Source organism: Lutjanus erythropterus, chromosome 4 (genome assembly GCF_056507025.1).
Source record: "Lutjanus erythropterus isolate fLutEry1 chromosome 4, fLutEry1.hap2, whole genome shotgun sequence".
Taxonomy (NCBI): domain Eukaryota; kingdom Metazoa; phylum Chordata; class Actinopteri; order Lutjaniformes; family Lutjanidae; genus Lutjanus; species Lutjanus erythropterus.
In genome coordinates this window covers 30,347,222-30,369,792 of record NC_139320.1, presented here as the reverse complement: position 1 = coordinate 30,369,792, position 22,571 = coordinate 30,347,222, and the positions used below count along the sequence as shown (strand labels likewise).

The 22,571-nt window shown below is 39.5% G+C and overlaps 1 protein-coding gene across 1 annotated transcript in view; it reads left to right on the top strand.

Annotated features, from left to right (window-relative positions):
• The window catches only part of myo7aa (myosin VIIAa), a 38,876-nt gene extending 22,151 nt beyond the window's left edge, over positions 1-16,725 (top strand). Inside the window, exons 24-49 of the mRNA XM_084717608.1 lie at positions 50-256; positions 486-662; positions 1,766-1,855; positions 1,957-2,084; positions 2,214-2,340; positions 2,553-2,672; positions 3,369-3,542; positions 3,807-4,034; positions 4,161-4,328; positions 5,575-5,692; positions 7,464-7,590; positions 8,141-8,310; positions 8,476-8,666; positions 9,446-9,570; positions 10,931-11,088; positions 11,216-11,369; positions 11,923-12,078; positions 12,356-12,461; positions 12,569-12,682; positions 12,964-13,051; positions 13,665-13,771; positions 13,910-14,095; positions 14,379-14,495; positions 15,488-15,571; positions 15,789-15,908; positions 16,351-16,725. Of these exons, the coding sequence (XP_084573734.1) occupies positions 50-256; positions 486-662; positions 1,766-1,855; positions 1,957-2,084; positions 2,214-2,340; positions 2,553-2,672; positions 3,369-3,542; positions 3,807-4,034; positions 4,161-4,328; positions 5,575-5,692; positions 7,464-7,590; positions 8,141-8,310; positions 8,476-8,666; positions 9,446-9,570; positions 10,931-11,088; positions 11,216-11,369; positions 11,923-12,078; positions 12,356-12,461; positions 12,569-12,682; positions 12,964-13,051; positions 13,665-13,771; positions 13,910-14,095; positions 14,379-14,495; positions 15,488-15,571; positions 15,789-15,908; positions 16,351-16,443 (3,633 nt within the window). The 3' untranslated portion in view covers positions 16,444-16,725. The remainder of the gene's footprint in view (positions 1-49; positions 257-485; positions 663-1,765; positions 1,856-1,956; positions 2,085-2,213; positions 2,341-2,552; positions 2,673-3,368; positions 3,543-3,806; positions 4,035-4,160; positions 4,329-5,574; positions 5,693-7,463; positions 7,591-8,140; positions 8,311-8,475; positions 8,667-9,445; positions 9,571-10,930; positions 11,089-11,215; positions 11,370-11,922; positions 12,079-12,355; positions 12,462-12,568; positions 12,683-12,963; positions 13,052-13,664; positions 13,772-13,909; positions 14,096-14,378; positions 14,496-15,487; positions 15,572-15,788; positions 15,909-16,350) is intronic.
• Positions 16,726-22,571: the final 5,846 nt, after the last annotated feature.

Genomic DNA, 22,571 nt, shown 5'->3' with positions numbered 1-22,571 from the left:
AAGTTTCAGTCTGGAGATTTTCACCTGACCTGCCCGGTCTCTTCTGCAGGACCTGGAGCGAACCCATCAGGAGCTGGAGGAGGAGGATCTGGATGAAGCTCTTCCTCTGCCCGAGGATGACGAAGAGGAGGATTTATCAGAGTACAAGTTTGCAAAGTTTGCCGCCACCTATTTCCAGGGCACCACCACACACACCTACGTCCGACGGCCTCTCAAACAGCCTCTGCTGTTCCATGACGACGAGGGAGACCAGCTGGTAGGTCACCTTTCACCTCTGACCCCACAGCAGTCTAGTTTTGATACAGCTGTGCAGGAACACAAACTAACTAACCAGTTAGTTTACAAGTAATTAGGTTACAAATCCTTTGGAGAGCAGTGATTTTTAAAGTCCTCTCTAAGATGCAACGAGCAAAACATCTTTTCTGTAGATAACATTTCACATTATGAACTTCATAAACAGATATTTATTTTATGTCCCGGCCCAGGCTGCTCTGGCGGTGTGGATCACGGTGCTGAGGTTCATGGGAGATCTGCCCGAGCCGAAGTACCACACGGCCATCAGCGACGGCAGCGAGAAGATCCCCGTCATGACCAAAATCTACGAGACGCTGGGAAAGAAGACGTACAAGAGGGAGCTGCAGGCGCTGCAGGGGGAGGGGGAGGTGAGGAGAAGAAGAGGAGGATACAATTTATTAGTTTGAGTTTATAAATGATTAATTTCGAGCTGCTCTGTAATGTGCTGCTGTCATTACACTATCAGCCGTGTTTCCTGACAAACGTCTGCTTAGATTGACAAGCAATAAAAACACAGAGATGAGATTTATTTTCAACCACATGAAATCCTTGTACATTTTCATGTTGTCCTACAGGTTAAATCTAATTTTTAACATTATTACATAGTTCATAGACTTTCCAAAGATATTCAGTAAGAGGCTGCAGGTAATTTATAAACTTTCCTCTTATTTCAAGAACAGCGTCTAACCTGGAGATATTTAAAACTGTTCATGTGATAGTCAGAAGTGATTCTTTTTTTCACTGATTAACTGCTTAAATATGCATTCTTTCTTTTGACAGCCTTTGATTTGGAGTAAAATGTGGGTCTAATTTTTCTCCAGACTCACCCTGTTCATTACACATTGATTTTCTGTTGTTCCCAATCGTTTATTAATCTGTGGGTGGCATATTAACTAATCTCCATCTCATTTGTGACTCGTTATTGATCCGTACTCGAAATACTTTGCATTTGAGGAGCATAATCATAATGTTTTTAAGGATTTGACTGCTGAAAAGTGAGACTTGAACCTCTCTCTTGTGTAATTCAACTCCTAAACGGCGTGGAGCAGGCTCTCTTATATGGCAGATTTAGTGGTGTTGATCATGCAGGTGATCACATTTTATGAATGTGCATCTCCTCTTGAACTGGTGACATTCAACAGGCTGAAACAAACTTTTAAGAAAAGTCTGTGCAGTCAAAAGAGTTTGATTAATCTGAAATGAAACACTTGTGTGAGCAAACCACATAAAAGTGAAAGAAATTTCAGATACAAGTATAGAAATGTCCTCACAAGAAGCCCAGAGTGTTCTCACCATGAGCTGTAACTTTAATTAGGGACGAAGGAAAAGGAATAGTTTTCTAGGTGATCCTGAAGTCTTTTACTGTACCTCTGCTGGGTCTCGGACCTTTGTTGTTATCTATTGTGTGTTGCTATCAGGAGCTGATGTCTAATCAGTGTATGAGCTGTTCACTGTCTTGTCCCGCTTCCAGACGCCTCACTCCGACAGCCACAAGAAGAACAGCGTCCGACACAAACTGGTGTCCCTCACCCTGAAGAAGAAATCCAAGATCACAGAGGAGGTGTGAGAGAGAGAGGCAGATTATAAAAAGCTCGATTACCTTCCTGATAGTTTCATCTTTAGGTTGCAGAATTAGAAAAGTTACACCGTGATGCGTTTCAGGTCACCAAGCGCCTTAACGATGGTGAGTACAGTCTCCACGGCAACAGCATGCTGGAGGACCGGCCAACGTCCAACCTGGAGAAACTTCACTTCATCATCGGTAACGGGATCCTGAGGCCAACACTGAGGTACACACACACACAAAATGTATCAGTCAAGTCAGTATAGCATTAATATAAGCTGTCTAACCGAGTGTGTGTGTGTGTGTGTGTGTGTGTGTGTGTGTGTGTGTGTGTGTGTGTGCGTGCGTGTTTTAGGGATGAGATTTATTGTCAGATCTGTAAGCAGCTGAGTCAGAACCCGTCTAAGAGTTCTCACGCTCGGGGCTGGATCCTCATCTCTCTGTGTGTCGGCTGCTTCGCCCCCTCAGACAAATTTGTCAAGGTCAGAACACCCAGAATTCTTTGATTTTTGTGAACTTTTTTTTTTTTTTTTACAGGATGAATTCAAGGAGTCTTTTTGTTTTTGTGTTAGAAAGCAATATATTTAAAGTCTATCTCTGTTGTCACGTGACAGTAAATTACTTTTTTGTTTTGTTATCTGCTGCCTGCATATCTGGAACTTACACCTGTTTTGTTGAATTTGTTTACCTTCAGTACCTGAGGAACTTTATCAGCAGCGGGCCGCCGGGTTACGCTCCGTACTGTGAAGAGAGACTGAGACGAACATTTGTCAACGGGACGAGGACACAACCTCCTTCCTGGCTGGAGCTGCAGGTACAAACACAAACACAGATCTGATTGAGACTAGAAAAATAATCACAGGTTCTCTTGTGTTTAATATTAGTTTAAAGTTGATGCAGCATTTTTGGTCTTTTCCCACTGAATGCTTCAGTGTGCATACTTTTTATCCTGTATATAATCAGTGGTAGTAAACTTGATGTCGGTGTCTCACACATAAGAAATTGTTGTGTGCATAATATTTGGGTTGATTACAGCAGCAATTTGGCCTCGTTGTTTTTAAAAGTAGGACTAAACTCATGCTACTGTATTTGCAGATTTCCAAGTTCACTGTAAGAAAACCAGACGAATGTTGTGTTTAGGCCTTGTTGTAAAATAACATCTCAGTAGAGGGAAAGACGTTTATTGTCTTGAGAAGATTGAGTGGAGTCAATGAGCAGTGAGCGTGACAGTCTGAGAGAAAAGCACCTTCAATGCACTTTATTATCATATGCTGGCTACTGCAAACAAATGGAAATAAGAGTGAAACTATGTTCCATACATAAAAACTGCAATATCATTTGCATATCAAGAAACACGTCAGAAACAGCAGATAAATAAAAGTACTTTAAGATAAGAAAGTTAACAGTAAGTCAAAGATGAGTGTGGAAGACAGAGGACAGAGGAACACTTGATGTGAGCAGCAGGGAGCGCTTAAAGCAACTCGACTAAAGCTCTGAAATCTCCATCCAGGCCACCAAGTCGAAGAAACCCATCATGCTGCCGGTGACGTTCATGGACGGCACGACTAAAACGCTGCTGACGGACTCAGCCACCACAGCCAAGGAGCTCTGCAGCGCCCTGTCTGATAAAATCAACCTGCGGGACCGATTCGGGTTCTCACTCTACATTGCACTGTTTGACAAGGTGGACACACACACACACATTTACATTACTACATAAACCATGAGGAGGATCATTGGTGCTGTCCAGCCCCTAACCTTAACCTAAACTGATTTGTAATCTGAACCTGAGTGATCCTCAAACAGCCTGAAGAAGTGGGGACCAGATAAAATGTTCTCACTTTTCACGGTGCAGTTTACAAACTGCCAGTTTAAATCTTCAGCATGAGTGAAAGAAATTAAATCAAAGTAACAGAAGCAGCAGTAAACGTGTCTTCTCCTCCCACAGGTGTCGTCTTTAGGCAGCGGGAACGATCACGTGATGGACGCTGTGTCGCAGTGCGAGCAGTACGCGAAGGAGCAGGGAGCCCAGGAGAGGAACGCCCCCTGGAGGCTGTTCTTCAGGAAGGAGATCTTCACGCCCTGGCACAGCCCCGCCGACGACCAGGTCGCCACCAACCTCATCTACCAGCAAACCGTCAGGGGCGTCAAGTTCGGAGAATACCGCTGTGACAGGGTCTGTTCTTCTTTATGTTCATTCTCTTGTCCTTCATTTCCCTCGCCTGTTTGTTTTTTGCACCCCCAATGTAAGAACACGACGCCACGTGAACTCTTATCAGCATGTGTCTCTCTGTGTCCCCAGGATGACCTGGCAGAACTGGCTTCTCAGCAGTATTACGTTGACTACGGTTCAGAGATCCTTCTGGAGCGCCTGCTCAGCCTCATCCCCTCCTACATCCCCGACAGAGAGATCAACACCTCCAGGACGGTGGAGAAGTGGGCTCATTTCATCATGGCTGCACACAAAAAGGTGCTCGTCTTTTATAACTTCCTTTCTGTGAATTTATCGAGAAGCAACCCTGCGGTTTTTAGTCAAGAATGTAGGGATGACAGTCTGTCCACCACTTTGATCCAGACTGATATAAATCAAAGAATATTGCATGGATTGCCATGAAAGTTTGTACAGACATTCTTGGTACTCAGAAGATGAATTGTTGAAAATGACTTTTGATCAAGTCAAAATTTTAAATGATCCAGTACTTTGGTTTATGACCAAATACCTGTGAAACCATCATCAGCTGAACTTTTGGTTTACAGCTAATTATCCAATCTTAGCATGCTAACAAGCTAAACTAAGGTGGTGAACATGGTAAACCTCAGTGACAGGAGGCCAACCTCACCACGTCTTGTCATAAACAGAATGTATTGTTAGTTTTGTGCACAGGATGTTATCACATTGAGGAAAAACAGACACTGTGAGAAGAGGCTGTTTGGTGATAGATGCATACAGATGATATAGTGAATGTAATGAAATGTTGAAATGCCTTTCTGTATATTTTAAAATGTCTCTATAAACATTTTCAACTAAATGCACGAAGCTTAATTATCAGGTTGGATTTTGCATTATGCAAACATTCCTCTGAGGGACCAATTATCTGACTGGCTGAGTGAACCCTCAGTTGGTGCGTTTTTTTTGGCTCTGACCTTGATTTTGATCAGATTTAAATCTGGTTGAAAAAGTAGAAAAGGTAGAAGCTAATGAAATGAAGGCATGCACGTTATGCTGACTGAAAATGAATGTAGTAATACTGAAAAATCTAGTTAATAATGAGCAGACAAGAGTGGGAAGCAGCTCATGTCGGCCTCAGAGGTGATAGATATGATGATTTTCTGACAGCTGCAGTGAATCAGAGTAAGGGAACTAATGAAGTGTCTACAAACTGGTGGCAATTACATCTAAATATATTTAATATTAACTCAGTCAATTCAGTTTGCCATCTAAACTCGCCTAAACTGCAATAATCAATCAATCGTGCCCTGAAGCCTGATGATTTTTAATATTCTGTGAGCCGTATTTGATGGGCTTTAAATCTACAGAGGATGTTATGCTTGCTTGCATTTACATTCTTATTCAAGGGCAGGAATTATTTAAAAAATTAGCATATATTTGCATACATACATTGACTGTATGTAACACCATCTGCCACAAAGACACCTCATAGTGATTTCTCTTTTCGCACATAAAAATAATAAAATGTCTGTGTCGGTGTGCTCAGGGCATCTACACCCAGAAGAGGTTTGACCCTCAGAAGGTGAAGGAGGAAGTGGTGGACTTCGCTCGCCACAAGTGGCCTCTGCTCTTCTCTCGTTTCTACGAAGCCTTTAAGTTTTCAGGTGAGCATCGATGACGTCTCATACACCTGAACATGTGATCAGAGGATCAGTGCTCAATCAGGACCGTGTACTGGACGAGGTGGGACGGAGGTTAATACATTAAAGCCAATCAGCCTGACACATTTGTATTAAGTATGATGGTGTGTTCAAAGCATGGACTCCATGGAGAAATTAAAACTCACCTGTAAGAAGACATGAATGCTTTTAGTCCTATTTAGAATGTGGAGTAGAAATGCATTTCAGCCTCTTGTGGCTGAAATTAGTACCGCAACAACAAAAACGTACGGATGAGAGCAATCCATCCAGATACTTTGCTCCTGCGTCATGCCCCCACCCTTTTTTTGGTGAAAATAGCCACTCTGATTGGATTGGTGATCAATACAAACTCTGTGGCCAGTTTAAACATAAAATAAGAAAACCGCATAACTGTTAATCTATTAGGAGGCCAGATCTTCTGACCAGGCAGCAAGAAGTTATGTTGTCTTTTGTAATACACAGAAAAAACAGAATAATGGTCTTCCAGTCTGCCTCCATCAAAGTAGACGACCCTGACATAAAACTACTTCACTGAATCTTCAGGTGATGTATTTCAGACATCTATCACTTTTTATATCATCGAGACACTTTATTTAGCTGTTCTGATGCTGTTGAACCAAACTTCATTCAAAAATCAGATGTTCTACAGACATTTTTTGTATGAAGAAAAGAAGGTCACACTCAAAGACAGTATGATTTCACAAGCTTTTAATTTAATGATGTCTGGCAGGAAACACACAAAACATTTTCAGCCGTCTGACCTTCATCAGTGTGTGTGCGTACAAGTCCTCATTCACTTAGTTAGTGATTGAAGACTTGTATGTGCACACACTCCATCTGTCTGGAGCAAAGGACACAGTGAGGCGTCAGAGCCTTTGACGTCATAATTAACTAACTACTTAACTAATTAACTACTTTCATTCCAAGTAGTTATTTTAACCCAAACTGTGATCTTTCCCAAACACTAAACTTTATTTTTTGTGTGCACATACAAGTCCTCAGTCACTCAGTTAGTGACTGAGGACTTGAATGTGCACACACTGGCAGGAAAAACTGTGTCTGTCGACCTGCCAGACATGATTAAGTAAAAGCTTGTGAAATTATGTTGCCCCTGAGTGCGACCCTCTTTTCTTCATACGTGGATATATGCATTTAGAATAATGTACTGGATGGCCAGAGCGCAGTGGTAACCATGCAGACAGAGCTGTGAACATATTTTATGACAGTAAAAACAACGTCATTAGACTCTTTTCTGATTCTACAGCCATAATCAGCACGCCATTAACTCAGGAACATCATACACTAACCATGATGAAGAGCTGGTCACAGTCACACAGGCTGACTGGCTGCTTTTATGATGCTTGTCTCGTGGGACGTGACACATGGCTGCTCTTCACCTGCCAAAACATTTTTTCCCACCGGCTTCACAGATGGAAAAAACAAGGAACTTTTAAAGATTATTCTGTCAAACATTTTCACCTGTTAAGAAAAAACAGCTTTGATCAGTTAGAAAATGGATCACCAGATTTTGTTTTTCCACATTTGCATCTCAGGACTTCTGTACTTTTTGCTCCTGCTGTCATATACAAATTTTGTATTTATGTTATTTGTATCAGCTACATTCTGTGATGGCCTAACCTCACAATGGATCTATGATCTGTATTAAGTCCAGGTGTTTTATCTTATAAACTCTGACACGTGTCTGACCTGTCCTCTGTCTCTCTCTGCCTGCCAGGTCCGTGTCTGCCTAAAAATGACCTGATAGTTGCCGTCAACTGGACCGGGGTTTATTTTGTGGACGAGCAGGAGCAGGTCCTCTTAGAGCTCTCTTTCCCAGAAATCACTGCAGTTTCCAGCAGCAGGTGAGGCATGCTGGGAGCTGTAGTCATGTGACAATTAAGGTCCTCCTCCCTCTATCTCTCCCGATCCTTTATTTCATTCCCCCTTCATCTACTTCTTGCATCCTTCTGCACTTCTGACTCTGTTATTTGCCTGTTTCTAGTCATACATTTTTTTATTTCTTTCCTTTTTTCACTTTTCAAGCTGCCTCTTAGAGCACATCATTCCCTTCACAATTCTCATTCTTTTGAAATTGTCCTTCCAAGAAAAACATTATGAAATTATACAGTTATTTAAGAAAATGCAATAATGATAATTATTTTCATTCATGTGTGAAGCTCCTTTGAGCTGTGTGAATTAAAACTCCATCTGTCTGAGCAAAAGATGAAGTGAAGCGAGGTGTCAGAGCCTTTGACGTTATAATTGAAAGAAACCAAGTAGTTATTTTAAGCCAAACCAGGATCTTTCCTAAACTTTTTTTTTTTGTAACAGTGATCTGTAGTGACATTCTAGAGATCAGTGACAGTCAGTCAGTATATTTTGTTGTTTAATTTGGAGAAATTGTTCTTTCAGGGGAGGAAAGTTGCAGAGTCAGAGTTTCACTTTGGCGACCATCAAAGGAGATGAGTACACCTTCACCTCCAACAACGCCGAGGACATCCGAGACCTGGTGGTGACCTTCCTGGAGGGCCTGAGGAAGAGGTCCAAGTTTGTGGTCGCGCTGCAGGACAACCCCAACCCCAGTAAGTCCCGAACAGTCATGGTGCCATTTTAATTTTATTTCAGATTTTTTGTTTCCTCAAAATCCGAGAAATGAAAAGGAAAAGAGATTCAATTCTGAAGAAGAAGTTTTTTTTATCTCGAGATAAATAAATCATCTCACTTCAGTATGACTCCTCCTTCCACAGCTGGAGAAGAGTCAACGTTCCTGAGCTTCATGAAGGGAGACCTGATCATATTGGACCAGGACACTGGCGAGCAGGTCCTCAACTCAGGCTGGGCGCACGGCGTAAACGAACGAACCAATCAGAGGGGAGATTTCCCAGCCGACTGCGTCTATGTCCTGCCCACAATGACCCGACCTCAGCAAGACATAGTGGTGAGAGTTAAAAAGCTTTCGGGACATGAACTACTGACTGAGTTCCTCCTCTTGTTGTTTTTAATGGAGTGGAAGCTGTTTCATGTTATTGGCAGTACTGACAGCAGTGTCTGCTCACCACTCGCTCTGCTGAAACTTAAGTAATTTTAAAAGTATTTTTAGTTAAAGCAACAATATGAATTGTTTTCATCTTTTTTTTTTTAAAGATTTGGTGCCCTGACAGTTTCAGTGTGCAATTCACTTATATAACGCAGGCATGAATATGGACAGCTGTACTCATGCATTTATTATGTTTGCTAACAGCCAAACATGAAGCAAGTGCAACAGCACAGAACACAGCAAGCCAGTCTGTCTGTCCATCAGCCTTTTATTACACAAAACTTCTTGCCAATGACTAAAAACCAGTCCAGCATTTACTCTTTTCTCCTTCACTCGGTCTTTTTCCTCTTCAGTCTCTTCACTGCTGCCATAATGCCCATAGAGACTGCTGAGCCTCGTCTCGCTCCCTGACAGCGTTCCCTGCTGCTAGTTACATAATGTTGCTCTATGTAGATTTCTCTGCATCCAGCAAATCACAGATGGAAACCCACCAGAGGCTCCAATTAACTTTTCTGTATGTAATTAAAACAGTTTAAATGGAGTGTTACTTACTCTGAGCTGTGTTTTGCACACTGAAACTTCATCATGTTAATATTAAAAACTTGTTAACGTGTTGCTGTCACTTTGAACAAAAGCATCTGTCAAATGAATGTTATGTAATCTGATGTACAACCAATCAGGCGCTGGTAACCATGACACCGGACCAGCGTCAGGAGTCGGTTCGTGTTTCGCAGCTCGTCATGCCAGAGAGTGACGGCAGGATGAAACCCTACACGCTGGAGGAGTTCTCCTATGACTACTTCAGGTACAAACACACTCAGGTGCACAGAAGCACAGTCATGTAGCAGTTCAGTTTCTTAATTGGTTTCATATTCAGTGTGAAATCCTCCTCAAGTCATCTCAGTTATGGAGAAGCTCAGGGATCAGTCCTCAGCCCTTTATTGTCCACTTACCTTTAAAGGGTAACTTTAGTATTTTTCACCTTGGACCATATTTTTCCATGTCTTTGTATCTAAGTGACTAACAGGCACAACAAATTTTGAAACTGGTTGAGTTTTGAGTGAGACCAAAAGGATCCCTACAGAGTAAGGTCCTTTTTGTTTAACTGGAAACAGACAATTCATCGCTCTCATCCACCATCTCATCCATTCTTCTCTCCTTGGTTCGTCTTTCCACTGCTCCAACAGTCACCAACTCTGATTTGGTAGAAATAAACTCTTAATTCTCCCCACCCCGATGACGAGATATTCTGTCAATTGCTGTTTTCACTGCCATGCTGTAGGGGACACTGTGACAGATAATCTGACAAAAAATTGTCTCTCAGAGAAGAAGAGGACCAAACTAGAATTCAGCAGCAGCCCCTGGGACTCGCGGCCCAGCTGGGACAGAGAGCACTCCAGCCTCCCGGAGTCTTTCCGGCGGGGGGCGGGACACACACACAGCTAACGTTAGCCGCACCGGTGACAGTGATGTCAAACACATCAAATAAAATGATAAAAAAAAAACAAAAATTAAAAACGTGAAGTCAATATTCCGCTTAAAAGTATCTCTTTCATAAAGACGCTATTTTCTCAGTTTTTGTCTAAAAAGTGGATTTTTTGATGCAACCAACCAACATTCAAGAGCTTATAAAAAAAGAATGAATGAAGCTCAAACAAAAGCTTTTTTTTTGTGTGACTGACACTATCAGATCTGTTCTTTCTTTTGATTTATTCATTGTTAACATATTCTTAGAACTGAATATTCTGAGAGTGTTGAAAAATCTGTGAATTTTGTCAAAAGTACTGGCGCTGGCTATCAACTTTTTTTTAAATAAACACTGATGGGGGAAGAATTAATTCACAGAGATAGGTGTGAAAATATTTTGACTGTACACACAGTTTCTCCCCGCTCCTCCTCCCTCTCACTTCTCTACCAAACTTTTTACGTCTGACTCAGTGAGTTAAGAGTTTATTTCAACCAAACAAGAGTTGGTGATTGTTGGAAAAGCAGAAAGACGAGCCAAGACCTTTTAGGAGAGAAGGACTCTAACACCTCATATGGTCTTAACTCGATGTATATTTTTGTTTTATCTCTGTCTTTGACGTGGCTCACAAGTAAAAACACACAGAGTAATAACAAATGACCTTTTATTTTTTTCCTGATGTGCCACCTGCTCCCTCCAGGCCTCCTCCCAAACACACCCTGAGCAGGGTGATGGTCACTAAGAATCGTGGGAAGGACAAGATGTGGAGCTGCACCAGAGAGCCACTCAAGCTGCCGCTGCTGAAGAAGGTCGTCAACCATGAGGAACTGGCTCAGGACGCCTGCATGTCCTTCATAGATATCCTTTAATCACCTGATGAATATATATGATATTTACTGAAAAAACACTGTTTGACATCCAGATATTCATGTCATGTACATTTGTTTTCAAGCTAATCAGTTTGATTCTTTGACGTCTCTCCCACCTATGATGAAGTACATGGGCGACTACCCGTCCAAAAGGACGCGCTCTGTCAATGAGTTGACAGACCAGATCTTTGAAGGAGCGCTGAAAGCTGAACCGCTGAAAGATGAGATCTACTGTCAGATCATCAAACAGCTCACTGACAACCACGTCAAGTGTGTAAACTGACACCATCACTCGAATCACTGCTCTTCAACACAAATATCTAAATGCTAATTCACACTTTTCATTTAGAGTTAAATCTTTCTTTTCCACAAAATCAGACCAGAGGACCAACCCAATCTAAACACAAATATTATAACATTTTCTTAAATTACTCTTTTGATTCAAAAGGCAAATCTATGAACTTTATATAAAACTGTAGGGCTTTTGCATCATTGGAAACAAAATTTTACATTTTTGCCCGTATGTACAATAGAGCTGCAACAATTAATCAAATGATCTTTTATTAATCAATTATTAAATTGTTCATAAAGTATTTTGATAATTGATTGACCAATTTGAGGTTTTTTTTTTAAGGAAAAGAAGGTCAAAATTCTCTTATTAAGGCTTCTTAAATGCAAAAAATTTCTGCTTTCTTTACTCCTTTCTGACAGTAAACTGAATATCTTTGGGTTCTGGGCAAAACAAGATATTTAAGGACGTAACTTTGAGCTATTTTACGAAGATATGTACAATATTCTGAACGTGAGTTTTGTGCTGCTGCAGGTACAGTGAGGAGAAAGGCTGGGAGCTGCTGTGGTTGTGTACTGGTCTGTATCCTCCCAGTAACGTACTGCTGCCGCACATCCAGCGTTTCCTCCAGTCCAAGAGACACCACCCGCTCTCTGGAGACTGCATGCAGAGGCTGCACAAAGCTCTACGGTAAAACTTAAAGGGACTGTTCAGAGTATTTGAAGTGGGGTTACAGGAAACAGCCGTTACTCTCTCTTTTGGCAAAAACGAGTAGTTTCACTCGAGTTGCACGTTTTCCCATCACCTCGATCAGTTAGTTTGTTATTGTGTAACTTTGGTGAATCTGAACTAACCCTCTAAAACATTTTAAAATAAGCTCTCAGCTTTTTATTTTTTTCTGACACACAACACAACTGGACTGACCTTTCATTTTGCTGCCTTTTTGTCATTGCTGTCATGGCGACAGTAACGGATCCAGGAAGTATCCTCCTCATTTGGTGGAAGTGGAAGCCATTCAACATAAGACAACCCAGATCTTCCACAAAGTCTACTTTCCTGATGATACAGACGAAGTATGAAACGCACACATCAGCATGTAAACATCCACTCATCAACAAAGAAACTCAGTTGTTTGATAGTTCAGTTTGTTTGTTTGTTTGTTTGTCTGTCAACCCTGCAGGCGTTTGAGGTGGAGTCCAGCACCAAAGCTAAGGACTTCTGCCAAAACATCTCAACCAGGCTGCTGCTCAAATCTCCTGAGGGCTTCAGCCTCTTCGTCAAGATCTCAGACAAGGTCGGTGTTCGAGCTTCAGAATAAAATGTTCGCCCAGGTCAGGATATTGGAATGACTGAGGGAGATGTTCTTATCTGACAACCTTCTACTTGATTAATCTGTTTCAACCCAAAGATTTTGTTTTGGAGGTTATTTTAAGAAACTTAAAATTTCAACTGGAAGATTTACTGCTATTTCTGTAGTATTAGAAATAATAGTAAAATATAAATATGTAACATTTTCATGGTTGGTTGAGGCCCCATATTTTTTTCACAATAAATGTGTGTGTGTTTGTTCTGCAGGTGATCAGTGTGCCAGAGGGAGATTTCTTCTTTGACTTTGTCAGACATTTGACAGACTGGATCAAGAAATCTCGACCAGCTAAAGACGGTTCGTACATGTATCTGTTTTACCTCTGTGGAAGTTAAAATACTGCCAGATCTACTTTAAGTTTCAATGTTGTACTTTCGTGAAAATTAAAGAGTGGAATATGGATGAGTAACGTTCCTGTCAGCTGACAGGAGGTCTTTACAGTTATTAATGAGTCCATCAGGATCAAACTAAAAGCCAACTAAAGAGCTCTGAGATTGTATTTTACAAAGAAGTAGAATAAAAGAGAAATATCTGACTGAGAAACAGACACACACCTCTGGGATAATTCATATTCTGCATTTCTTTGTCTGTATATCAGTTATTACAGTTATGGAACATGCCTGTCTTATTACAGCTTACAGATTTATGGAACATACCTTTCTAAGTTATTCTTTCCTCTTGAACTAAAGCTATAGCTTTAGTTTATTTCAACCAAACCAGAGCTATAGCTAAAACTAATTCAGTCCAGTAATAAATCAAACCATTGTGAAGCTTATAATGTTCAGTTTTGGTTGAAACTGTTAATTTATTCAAGGCTGTAGGATTTCTGAAATATTATCACTTCAATGATGGAGGCTGGATAAACTAACATTAAAATTTCACCCTCTTTTGTTTTCTTCGACTCTTGCAGGAATCGTTCCATCTCTGACCTATCAGGTGTTCTTCATGAAGAAGTTGTGGACCAACACAGTTCCAGGGAAGGACTCTTTTGCCGACTCCATCTTTCACTACTATCAGGTCAGTAAATGGGATTTATACTGAGAAAAAGAACTTTACAGCAATGCTCTCCTTCACTTCTGACACAGTTATGATTTATTTATACAAGAATTGTACCTTTGTGTATATAAATACTTCTTATTGTTTTCTTTTAATCAGGAGCTGCCTAAATACTTGCGTGGCTACCATAAGTGTTCACGAGAAGAGGTTTTCCAACTTGCAGCGCTCATCTACCGTGTCAAGTTTGAGGACGACAAATCCCACTTTCCTACAATTCCCAAGATGCTTCGGGAGCTGGTTCCCCAGGATCTCATTCGTCAGATGTCGCCAGATGACTGGAAAAGGGTAAACCTGCAAAACTCCACTTATAAAACGTTTTTTTCTGCAGTCACGCTAATATCGAGTATTCATTTTTTAATTTGCCTCGCTATACCCAAGAGTAAAATTCTATGTGTAATTTTTTAAATATGTTGGCTATTTTGGTGGATGGGAGGACTGTGGGATAAGCAGTTCCAAACATAACGGGCATGTTGATAAATTACTCAATGTACAGTCTGGCAGCTAAAAATTAAAGTTTGTCAACATTTTGATGATCTAAACAGATTCATTATTTCTTGTCTGATTACAGTCTGTGGTTGCGTACTTCAACAAGCAGGCTGGTAAATCACGGGAAGAGGCCAAACTGATGTTTCTGAAGATCATCTACAAATGGCCAACCTTTGGTTCCGCCTTCTTCGAGGTCAAGGTAAACACACCTGAACCTGTCATTTCCTGTCTTTAGCTCTTTCTGGGAGCTCATCATTTATGTCCTTGTTTTCCTCACTTGCATCTTTTCCTAGTGCCTCATGAGAAATCCACACAGAAAGCATTTTTGATGTCCGTCATGCATCTGTCCCACACAACAAATGCACTTTCATTTTATGAAGTGGAGCAAAGAACCCCTGATGTCACCACAAGCTCAGTCTTTTTTCACTTGCTCTCTTCTGGTGTTCTTTGTGGAGCACCATCATCTCCACAGGGAGCTCTGAAAATCACACCGTCACACTGTTGTGAACTTATTAATGGCATCAGTATTATGTTGCTGTGAGCTTGTTGGTGTTACTTAAAGCATTACTCAGGGGAAATAAAATCAGTCATTCAAATTAAAACAGTCCTTTTTTCCCTCTGACGGAGAGGTGCAGGGAAAATATGCAAGGAAACGAGAAGGAATGGCAACTGATAAGATTTTATTTGATAGCAGTGCTATTATCGATTCTGGTTATCATTGTGTTTCTTTATCGATATCCTTTGATTCTCATTCAGTTTTCTGTGTGGAAAAAAGTAGGACTACACAGGTTTTCAGCATCAGTGCAACTGTTTTATTATTTCTGAGTGTGAATACGGTGTAGAAACAGACAACTGATTATCTTTAAACATGTAAAATAGATGAATAAGAGAATATTTGTCCAGCATTCATTTTCATTTAGATTTCTTAAACAAAGATAAAAATCACTAAGCCTGCCTGCATGGTGTCAAATACATGGCATTCCTGGAATCCCATATTGTGTACACAGATGTTTCCACCCTGACTTGAAATGATCATTTTACAGCCATTAGAACGAGCACTGCTGTGATCCATCTTTGTGAAATGAAGCCAAACTTTAGACCATTTCTGCTGTGCATGGAAAAATTATAAAATATAATAGATGGTTGATGAATATCTTCATCATCGCATTAGTGTCTGTCTTTTGTCTTTAGCAAACCACAGAGCCCAACTTCCCAGAGATCCTGCTGATCGCCATCAACAAGCATGGAGTCAGTCTCATCGACCCAAAGACGAAGGTTTGTGTATAGAAATAGTCATAGTTCTCCTCTTCACCAGTATGATGTTCAAGGATTTATTTTAATGCTCAGACACACGGTCAACACATTCATCTGCCAGCAGTCGGGGCTCCCGTCGCTGTGTTTCTTGGATTTTCCATTGAATACTAAATTGTAGCCTGTCAGTCAGAGGCTCTGAGGGTAATTGAGACTTACCCCTCTCTGTGTGTTCGGGCAGGACATCCTGACCACCCACCCCTTCACCAAGATCTCCAACTGGAGCAGTGGGAACACCTATTTCCACATCACCATTGGCAACCTGGTCCGAGGAAGCAAACTGCTGTGTGAGACTTCGCTGGTGGGTGGCAGCAAAACAAACAAACACACACAGAGAGACACACACTAGATGGGGGGGGGGGTAAAAACTACGACAAAGAGATTTTGGTAAATTTAGATTTTCTTTAATCAACATTTAGTGTTCAATGACATTGGTTATCTTTGTATTAGTAGTGGAAATAAGTTTGTTGACAAAAAATATTTTGTCATAGTTTTTGTTAAAGAAATTAACACTGTTTGAAAATGTCAAAGCTCTGAAAAAAATTTTTTTTTTTTAATTAAACTTTCAATCATGATTATAAGACGACTATCAAAATGAGCACAAATCTGAGCCACACTGCTGTTGACATTAATTATGCAATCATGATAACGAAACAAGAGCTAAAAACAAAACTTACATCATTAGACTGAGAGTATCAGATGTCTTTTCAAGCTGATTCTGTGTGTGTCCATCTCACCTGCAGGGCTACAAGATGGACGACCTGCTGACCTCTTACATCAGCCAGATGCTGACCACCATGAACAAGCAGCGCTCTGGGCGGGGCCACAGCAAGTGAACTTCTTACTGGCAGGAGGCCGCTGAGCTCATCCGGCTCTTGCGCCCTATTGGCCAGCACTGCAGCTGGGGGCGGACCTTTGCCCACCAGCTGTGGTGGATGAGCCGCAGCCATTCTGCTAGCTCAGAGGGGTCGAAGCTCACCGGGGAGAGTTCGGCTACTAGCAGCGACCCCGGCGAAGGCCCCAGCAATTCTTACCACTACAGCTACAACTTTGATGAGGATGAGCCATCCAGTGAGGATGACTACCTCTGAAACCTCCAAACTCTCCGTCCAACAGGTCAGTCCAACAGTCGGACCTGCTTGTACACAAACAGTGTTCAGTCAGTGCTGCTTTCACATTAACCTTTGGCTTATTCAGATCAAACTGAGGTGGCAGTTGGTGTTTATGGCCTTAATGTGTGACATTTTTAAGGACTTTGTTACCTAAAAAATAGTGTAATGTTCCTGTGACATCAGTAAAGTTTAACAGGCTGTCATGGGATATTTTACATCTATAAACTCCAGTAGCTAGGAAGCCCTTTGCCTCATAGTGGGCTAATGTCAAGTTAAGTTGTCAATCCATCCGTTAATCAGTCCATCTATTTCATGTTTCTTATCTGTGTTCAGGGGCCGGTTTCACAAAGACAGACTTTGACTATGGCTTAGATATAAAAGATGGTCAGACTTCCGATACTCGGCTAAATTCATCCGTTGCACAAAGCAGTGTAGTTCTTGACTATCTTAAGTAAGATTATGGCACAATGAATTCTGGGTAAATTAAGATCTTTTTCAAAATAATAAAAACAGCTGAGTATGAGACCTCATCCAACCCCAGTAGAAAATATGCCTCTCTTGTAGAAATTCAACAGTTACAAGGACATTTTACTTGGAAAGTTTGAGTGTAACGATACACACAAAAAAACATCTGATAAGGAAAAAAATGTGTTGACAGTAAACTGTTTTAATCCCACTGTTAAGAGGAGCATCAAGATGTTCAAAAAAAGATTTTAAAAAAATATATGGTACAAGACTCAAAGATATCTTTGCTCTCCATAACAATGGAAATTATAAGCCATAAGCAGTTTTCCTGTTTTTTGTTGGTGGTACTGATTGTTACCAATGGTAACATTGGTCTTCAGCCTTAGCCTGGAAGGAACGTGTCTAATTTGTGGCTTATAGTTTGTCAATCTTTACTCATAGATTGGTCTATTGGACTATTTCACAAAAGTAAAATTAAGACTAGTCTAAGATATCTTTGTGAAACCGACCTCAGGTCACATTAATTGATTAATTATATTGGGAAGTACTGAGATATAAATATATTGATATAAATATCAATTAATATGTGCTCTTAATAAACAATTGCAGGCTATAGAGCCTGTTTACACCTGGTTCAAACCACATTCAGAGGTGATCTGGACCACATGTTATCACATGCTTTCAACAGTACATGAACGTCACCACATTGAAGTCCTCGTGTCCTGTAAGTCTGTATGAAATAGGTGTCTGGTTTCTATTTGGTTTGATGAGATGCAGAGTACATGTTTGGGCTCCCTTACCTGCCAAGATAAGCAGTGGATGTTTGTGAACACACTGGGGATGTTGCAGTTAATAGTTCAGCGATGCAATCAGATGAAGTAAACAGGCTCCCTTAAAAAAAAAATGCACAGTATTGAGTGAAGAGAAACTAAATGAACTTTGCTAAACAGTTACTGCACATTCCTAATCATTCGTGCCTTCTTGGAAATTTAGCATTAAATGTACCACATTAAGTTGTTTATTTCCTTGTAAAGAAAATAAAACATTCTGTCATTTTGTCGCAGCATCATTGCACTGGTGGCTACTCATTATCTGAAGTGCATCTACCAGCCAACATTTAGCCACTGTTTGAACACACTGTTTCAACTGATTTCACCACGTACACTAAATTTATCTAAGAAGACAGCATCTTATTGATGGTAAACATGTCAAATTTTACTAGTACAGTACAGTAAATAGTAACCAATATATGCTGCTTCACTACAAAAAAAATGGCAATCTAAAAAAAAATAATAATTCTTGTCAATTCAGTAAATGTTATACAGGAAGTAATTTCTTTGTTGAAAAAATCCATTTGTCTCAACATGTCAGCTACTACTGTTGGACTGGCAGTTAAAAATATTTGCTCTTTGCATGATGTAACTACATGCTTATGTGCATATAGAGCAGGAATGTGAAAATTGATCACAAGTAGTCCCTTGAAACATTTGTGGAAACTGACATATTTACATAAGAGCTGTAAAGATGCATGTTAATGCCAGGTGCAAACAGGCTCTTATTGTCCCTACTAGTCTTATATTGATCTTTGACCGGTATGGTTGTCAAAAAGGTAATAAATTTGAACACACTGAACACTATAGAAACCCTCCAAGAGCTAATAAGGATTCAGCTGAAAGCTCAGCTTAGACATTAAGTCACCCCGAGTCTGACAAAAAGAGTCTTAACATTTTTAAGTCATAATATGACCTTCCTTGTGGCTCCAGTATGAAGTGAGACTTTTTTTTTGTTTTACCAGTAATAAGGATCTAAAATTATCAAATTTTTTATCCATCCATAATTTGGGTTGTTTGTGTGTGTGTGTGTAATGAGCATTAGAGCATCACAAGTTATATATAAACATTAAGTCTGTTTCTTTCTTCTCTACTGCCTCTTCAAATACTGTCAAAGTCAAAAAGTTGTTGAGTTTACATCCTTTCTTAGACACAGCGATGGCTGTAAAACTGTGTTTTATGTTCTTTCTGTCTTGACAGGTACCTTCTAGTTTTAAGAATTAATCTTTTCATCACTTTGAATAATTTTCACAAAGATTCCTTCTTGTTTGGGTTTAGAAAAACACATATGTATTTCTCTGGCCTTGGAACCAAACATTGAACAGTGAAGTGATGTTAAAGGACCTGATCTAATTTATTTAAAACTCTATGATTATTGTGTGACAGAACACAAACAGACCTGTTATGTGTTTTGGGTCAGCGCCTATAAATCTGCTATTTATGGTCTGTGTGTAACAGTTTAATATGGGCGTTTGTTTTTTTAATACTTAATTCATGGTTTATGTTTACACCTCTTTTGTTTAATGTTGTAGATGAGTATCAGCTGTTTAGTTTTACATGTAATGCCTTAATGGTTTCTCTCTTTTTGTTAAGACTGCATTACCCAGCATTCCTGTTGAGTGCAGCTACTTTTCCTATGAGGATTTTGTAGCATTCCTATAGTTTGACAAAATAATATTAACTAAAGGTCCATTTACAAGCTCTTTCTTTAACTTATAGTTGCATCTTAGGGATGTTGATGTCATGAAAAAAATAGGTCATTATATTGACTCAAAATTATAATAGTATTTCAAAATAATGACTTAGTATCATAAGTCATTATTTTGAGATACCAAGTCAAATTTAAGAAAGTTTCTCATCTTAATGACTTAACGGATCTTTGGTTTTCATCACATTGGCAGAAACAGCCTTCCATACAATCTTAGTCTTTATTAGAGGAAGGAGTTTGTACATTTGTCAAAGTGATTCCGAGTGACTCGGAACTTTGGTCATGTGATTAATAGGTGATCATAAATCAAGAAAGCCATTCACATTTAACAAAAAAAAAATGAAAATGTGATGAAAACTGAGAGATGCAGTTCAGGAAGAAGCTCATATTGGACCTCTTGTTAAGACTATTTAGTCAAACTAATATCAAGCACATTAGTCCTGTAGTTTTTTGTTTGTTTGTTTTTTGTTTGTTTTTTTACTGTTGTTACAAATGTTTTTGTCTTAATATGTGCTGAAATGTGCAGATGCAGACTGTGCAGTTATAACTCTGAGGTCTAAATTTTCCATCATTGTGTTAAGCAGTTGCTTAATATTCCCCTAGTTACTAAGAAACTGACATGTCAAGGTGTTAGCAAATCATCACAAGTAAAAGTGACTTCACGGATCTCCCAAGACTATAATTCTAGTGCATTAAAATAACTTGAAAAGAATAGAAGTACTAAGCGAGCACGTACCTCCACACCGAGGCCAAGATGGAAATGTTTTTTTTAATCAGCGTCTGGACCTGCATCAAAACACATATGGTGGTAATGAACAATCATGACATTCAAATCGAAAGAAGAGTTAAATCCCTAAAGAATCTAGACCAGTATGTGAAAAGCTGTTCAGAATAAAATGGTATTAAAATGGTTTTAGAAGTCTTTTTCATTCGCTCTGACAGCTTTTACACATACAGGCCCTGGTCTATAATTTTGTTTAAAGTTTCTGAGATTTAACACAAAATAACTAACCTTAGTTAAATAGAAAAAGTAAGACACTCACCTGGAAAAGTAAGTCGTTTTTCCCAGAAGACAGAATACCTTCTGTAAAATCAGATAAACATTTCACAAACATTGAATATACTTAAATACACTCACCCAGTGTCTCTCCACCAGTGGCCTTACCTCCACTAAAGATATATTACTCATACATTACTACTACTACTACTAAATGTTATGAACCATTCACCCATTAACTTGCACTGCTTTTGTCTTGTTTGTATGATGAACAAATACACTGGTATTGTAACAGTGCCAACCATTCCATTTGATACCTGTATTTTGTTAAGTTTGTTTTTCTTCTTTGTGTACTAAATGTGTTTTTTCCTGTTGTGTTTGTTGGCTTTTGTTTTCTCAGTCACTAACTCTTGACTTCCTGTAGTGATTTCATGGTCTGTATAATGTGTGTTCTGGTCTCACTTTTGTATAAAACATTAAATTGTTTTGAGTTTACTGATATAAGCGAATCAATAACTTAAGTTCACAGTGTATTTAGCATTAGTCATATTGGTAGCAGGCTGCTGGTATCGTGCTCATCAGTATACTGGTACTGCAACATGTTTGTATGACGAGTATAAGAAAAGGTGGGAAAAGGTTTTGCAAGATAACTTTTCAAAGTTACTTTTTTTCTTATCTGTGAAAGCAAAAACAAAAGGTTTTCCAGTGTTTGTAGTACTTACTTTTGGCCACAAGAGGCTGAAGTGCTCAACTGCCACATCTTCTAAATAGTAAAAAGTCCATAAATCAAAACTTGCCTGGAAGAAAACATAAATGCTTTTAGTCCTGTCATGTCTTTCTTTTGGCTAGAAATCTATTCTAATTTGCATTAAAATACATTTCTAGCCAAAAAGCATTTAAGGAACTTGAAGATAGTATCCTGAGAAAATTTTTTTTCACCTGTTGTTAGGTCATAATAAACAGGAGAGAAAATGGATCAAAATTTTTTTCTCGCTTGCCTCTCAGGGCTTCTGTAGTTTTGACACAGTTTCCAATTTAAAATTTGTTCTCAGTATTCCCCTGAAATAACTAACAAAGGCAGGTGCTGTAGCTGAAGTTCAGTCCACAGCCTTTCAGAGCCTCGTCACTGACTTTCAGATTGTCTGCACACTTTAGGTATTAAAAAAAAAACTTAAAATGACAGGCCAAGCCAGCAACAACCGAACCTTCTTTTTCTCATGTTTTAATACCAGATGACAGTAGCATTTACAATCAGAGAAAAGTTACAGTAAAAAAAGAAACCAAAAATTGGGAACGCTTCTATAAAATAAAATAAAAATAGCCGTTCAATACAGCACAACATGTAAAATGCTACAGAGATTTAACCATTTAAAAGAATGGCATGTAGAATATAATACCCATATAACACTATCCCATTATACCTTAGGTTATTTTCCCTCAGCACCAAGCCCTGCAGTGCATTATTCAAAGACAGTGTCAAGCTTTTATACACTTCTTGTGCACTTCACATAATTTCTGAGATGTTAACAGGTGACACTTGCACTCATCATTTCAGTGTGATTTTATAATTCAGATGATCTGATTTTAAAGGATCCAATATTTTACTTGGTCTGAACCAACACACCATTGATGGAGCCAAATCTAAACACAGCTTTGATATAGAGAACTCCATTACATGGACAATGACTTCGAACACGTCCTGTAAAAAATTAATCTATATCTACAGCACACTACAGGCTTCAAGACAGCAAAGTATGTTGTACTGATGATGACTGTGTCTGTGAAAATGAGAAGCCTTAAGTTTTGCCAAGAACCAAGAGAATGTTATCATTTCTACAGTAGATTTGTTCAC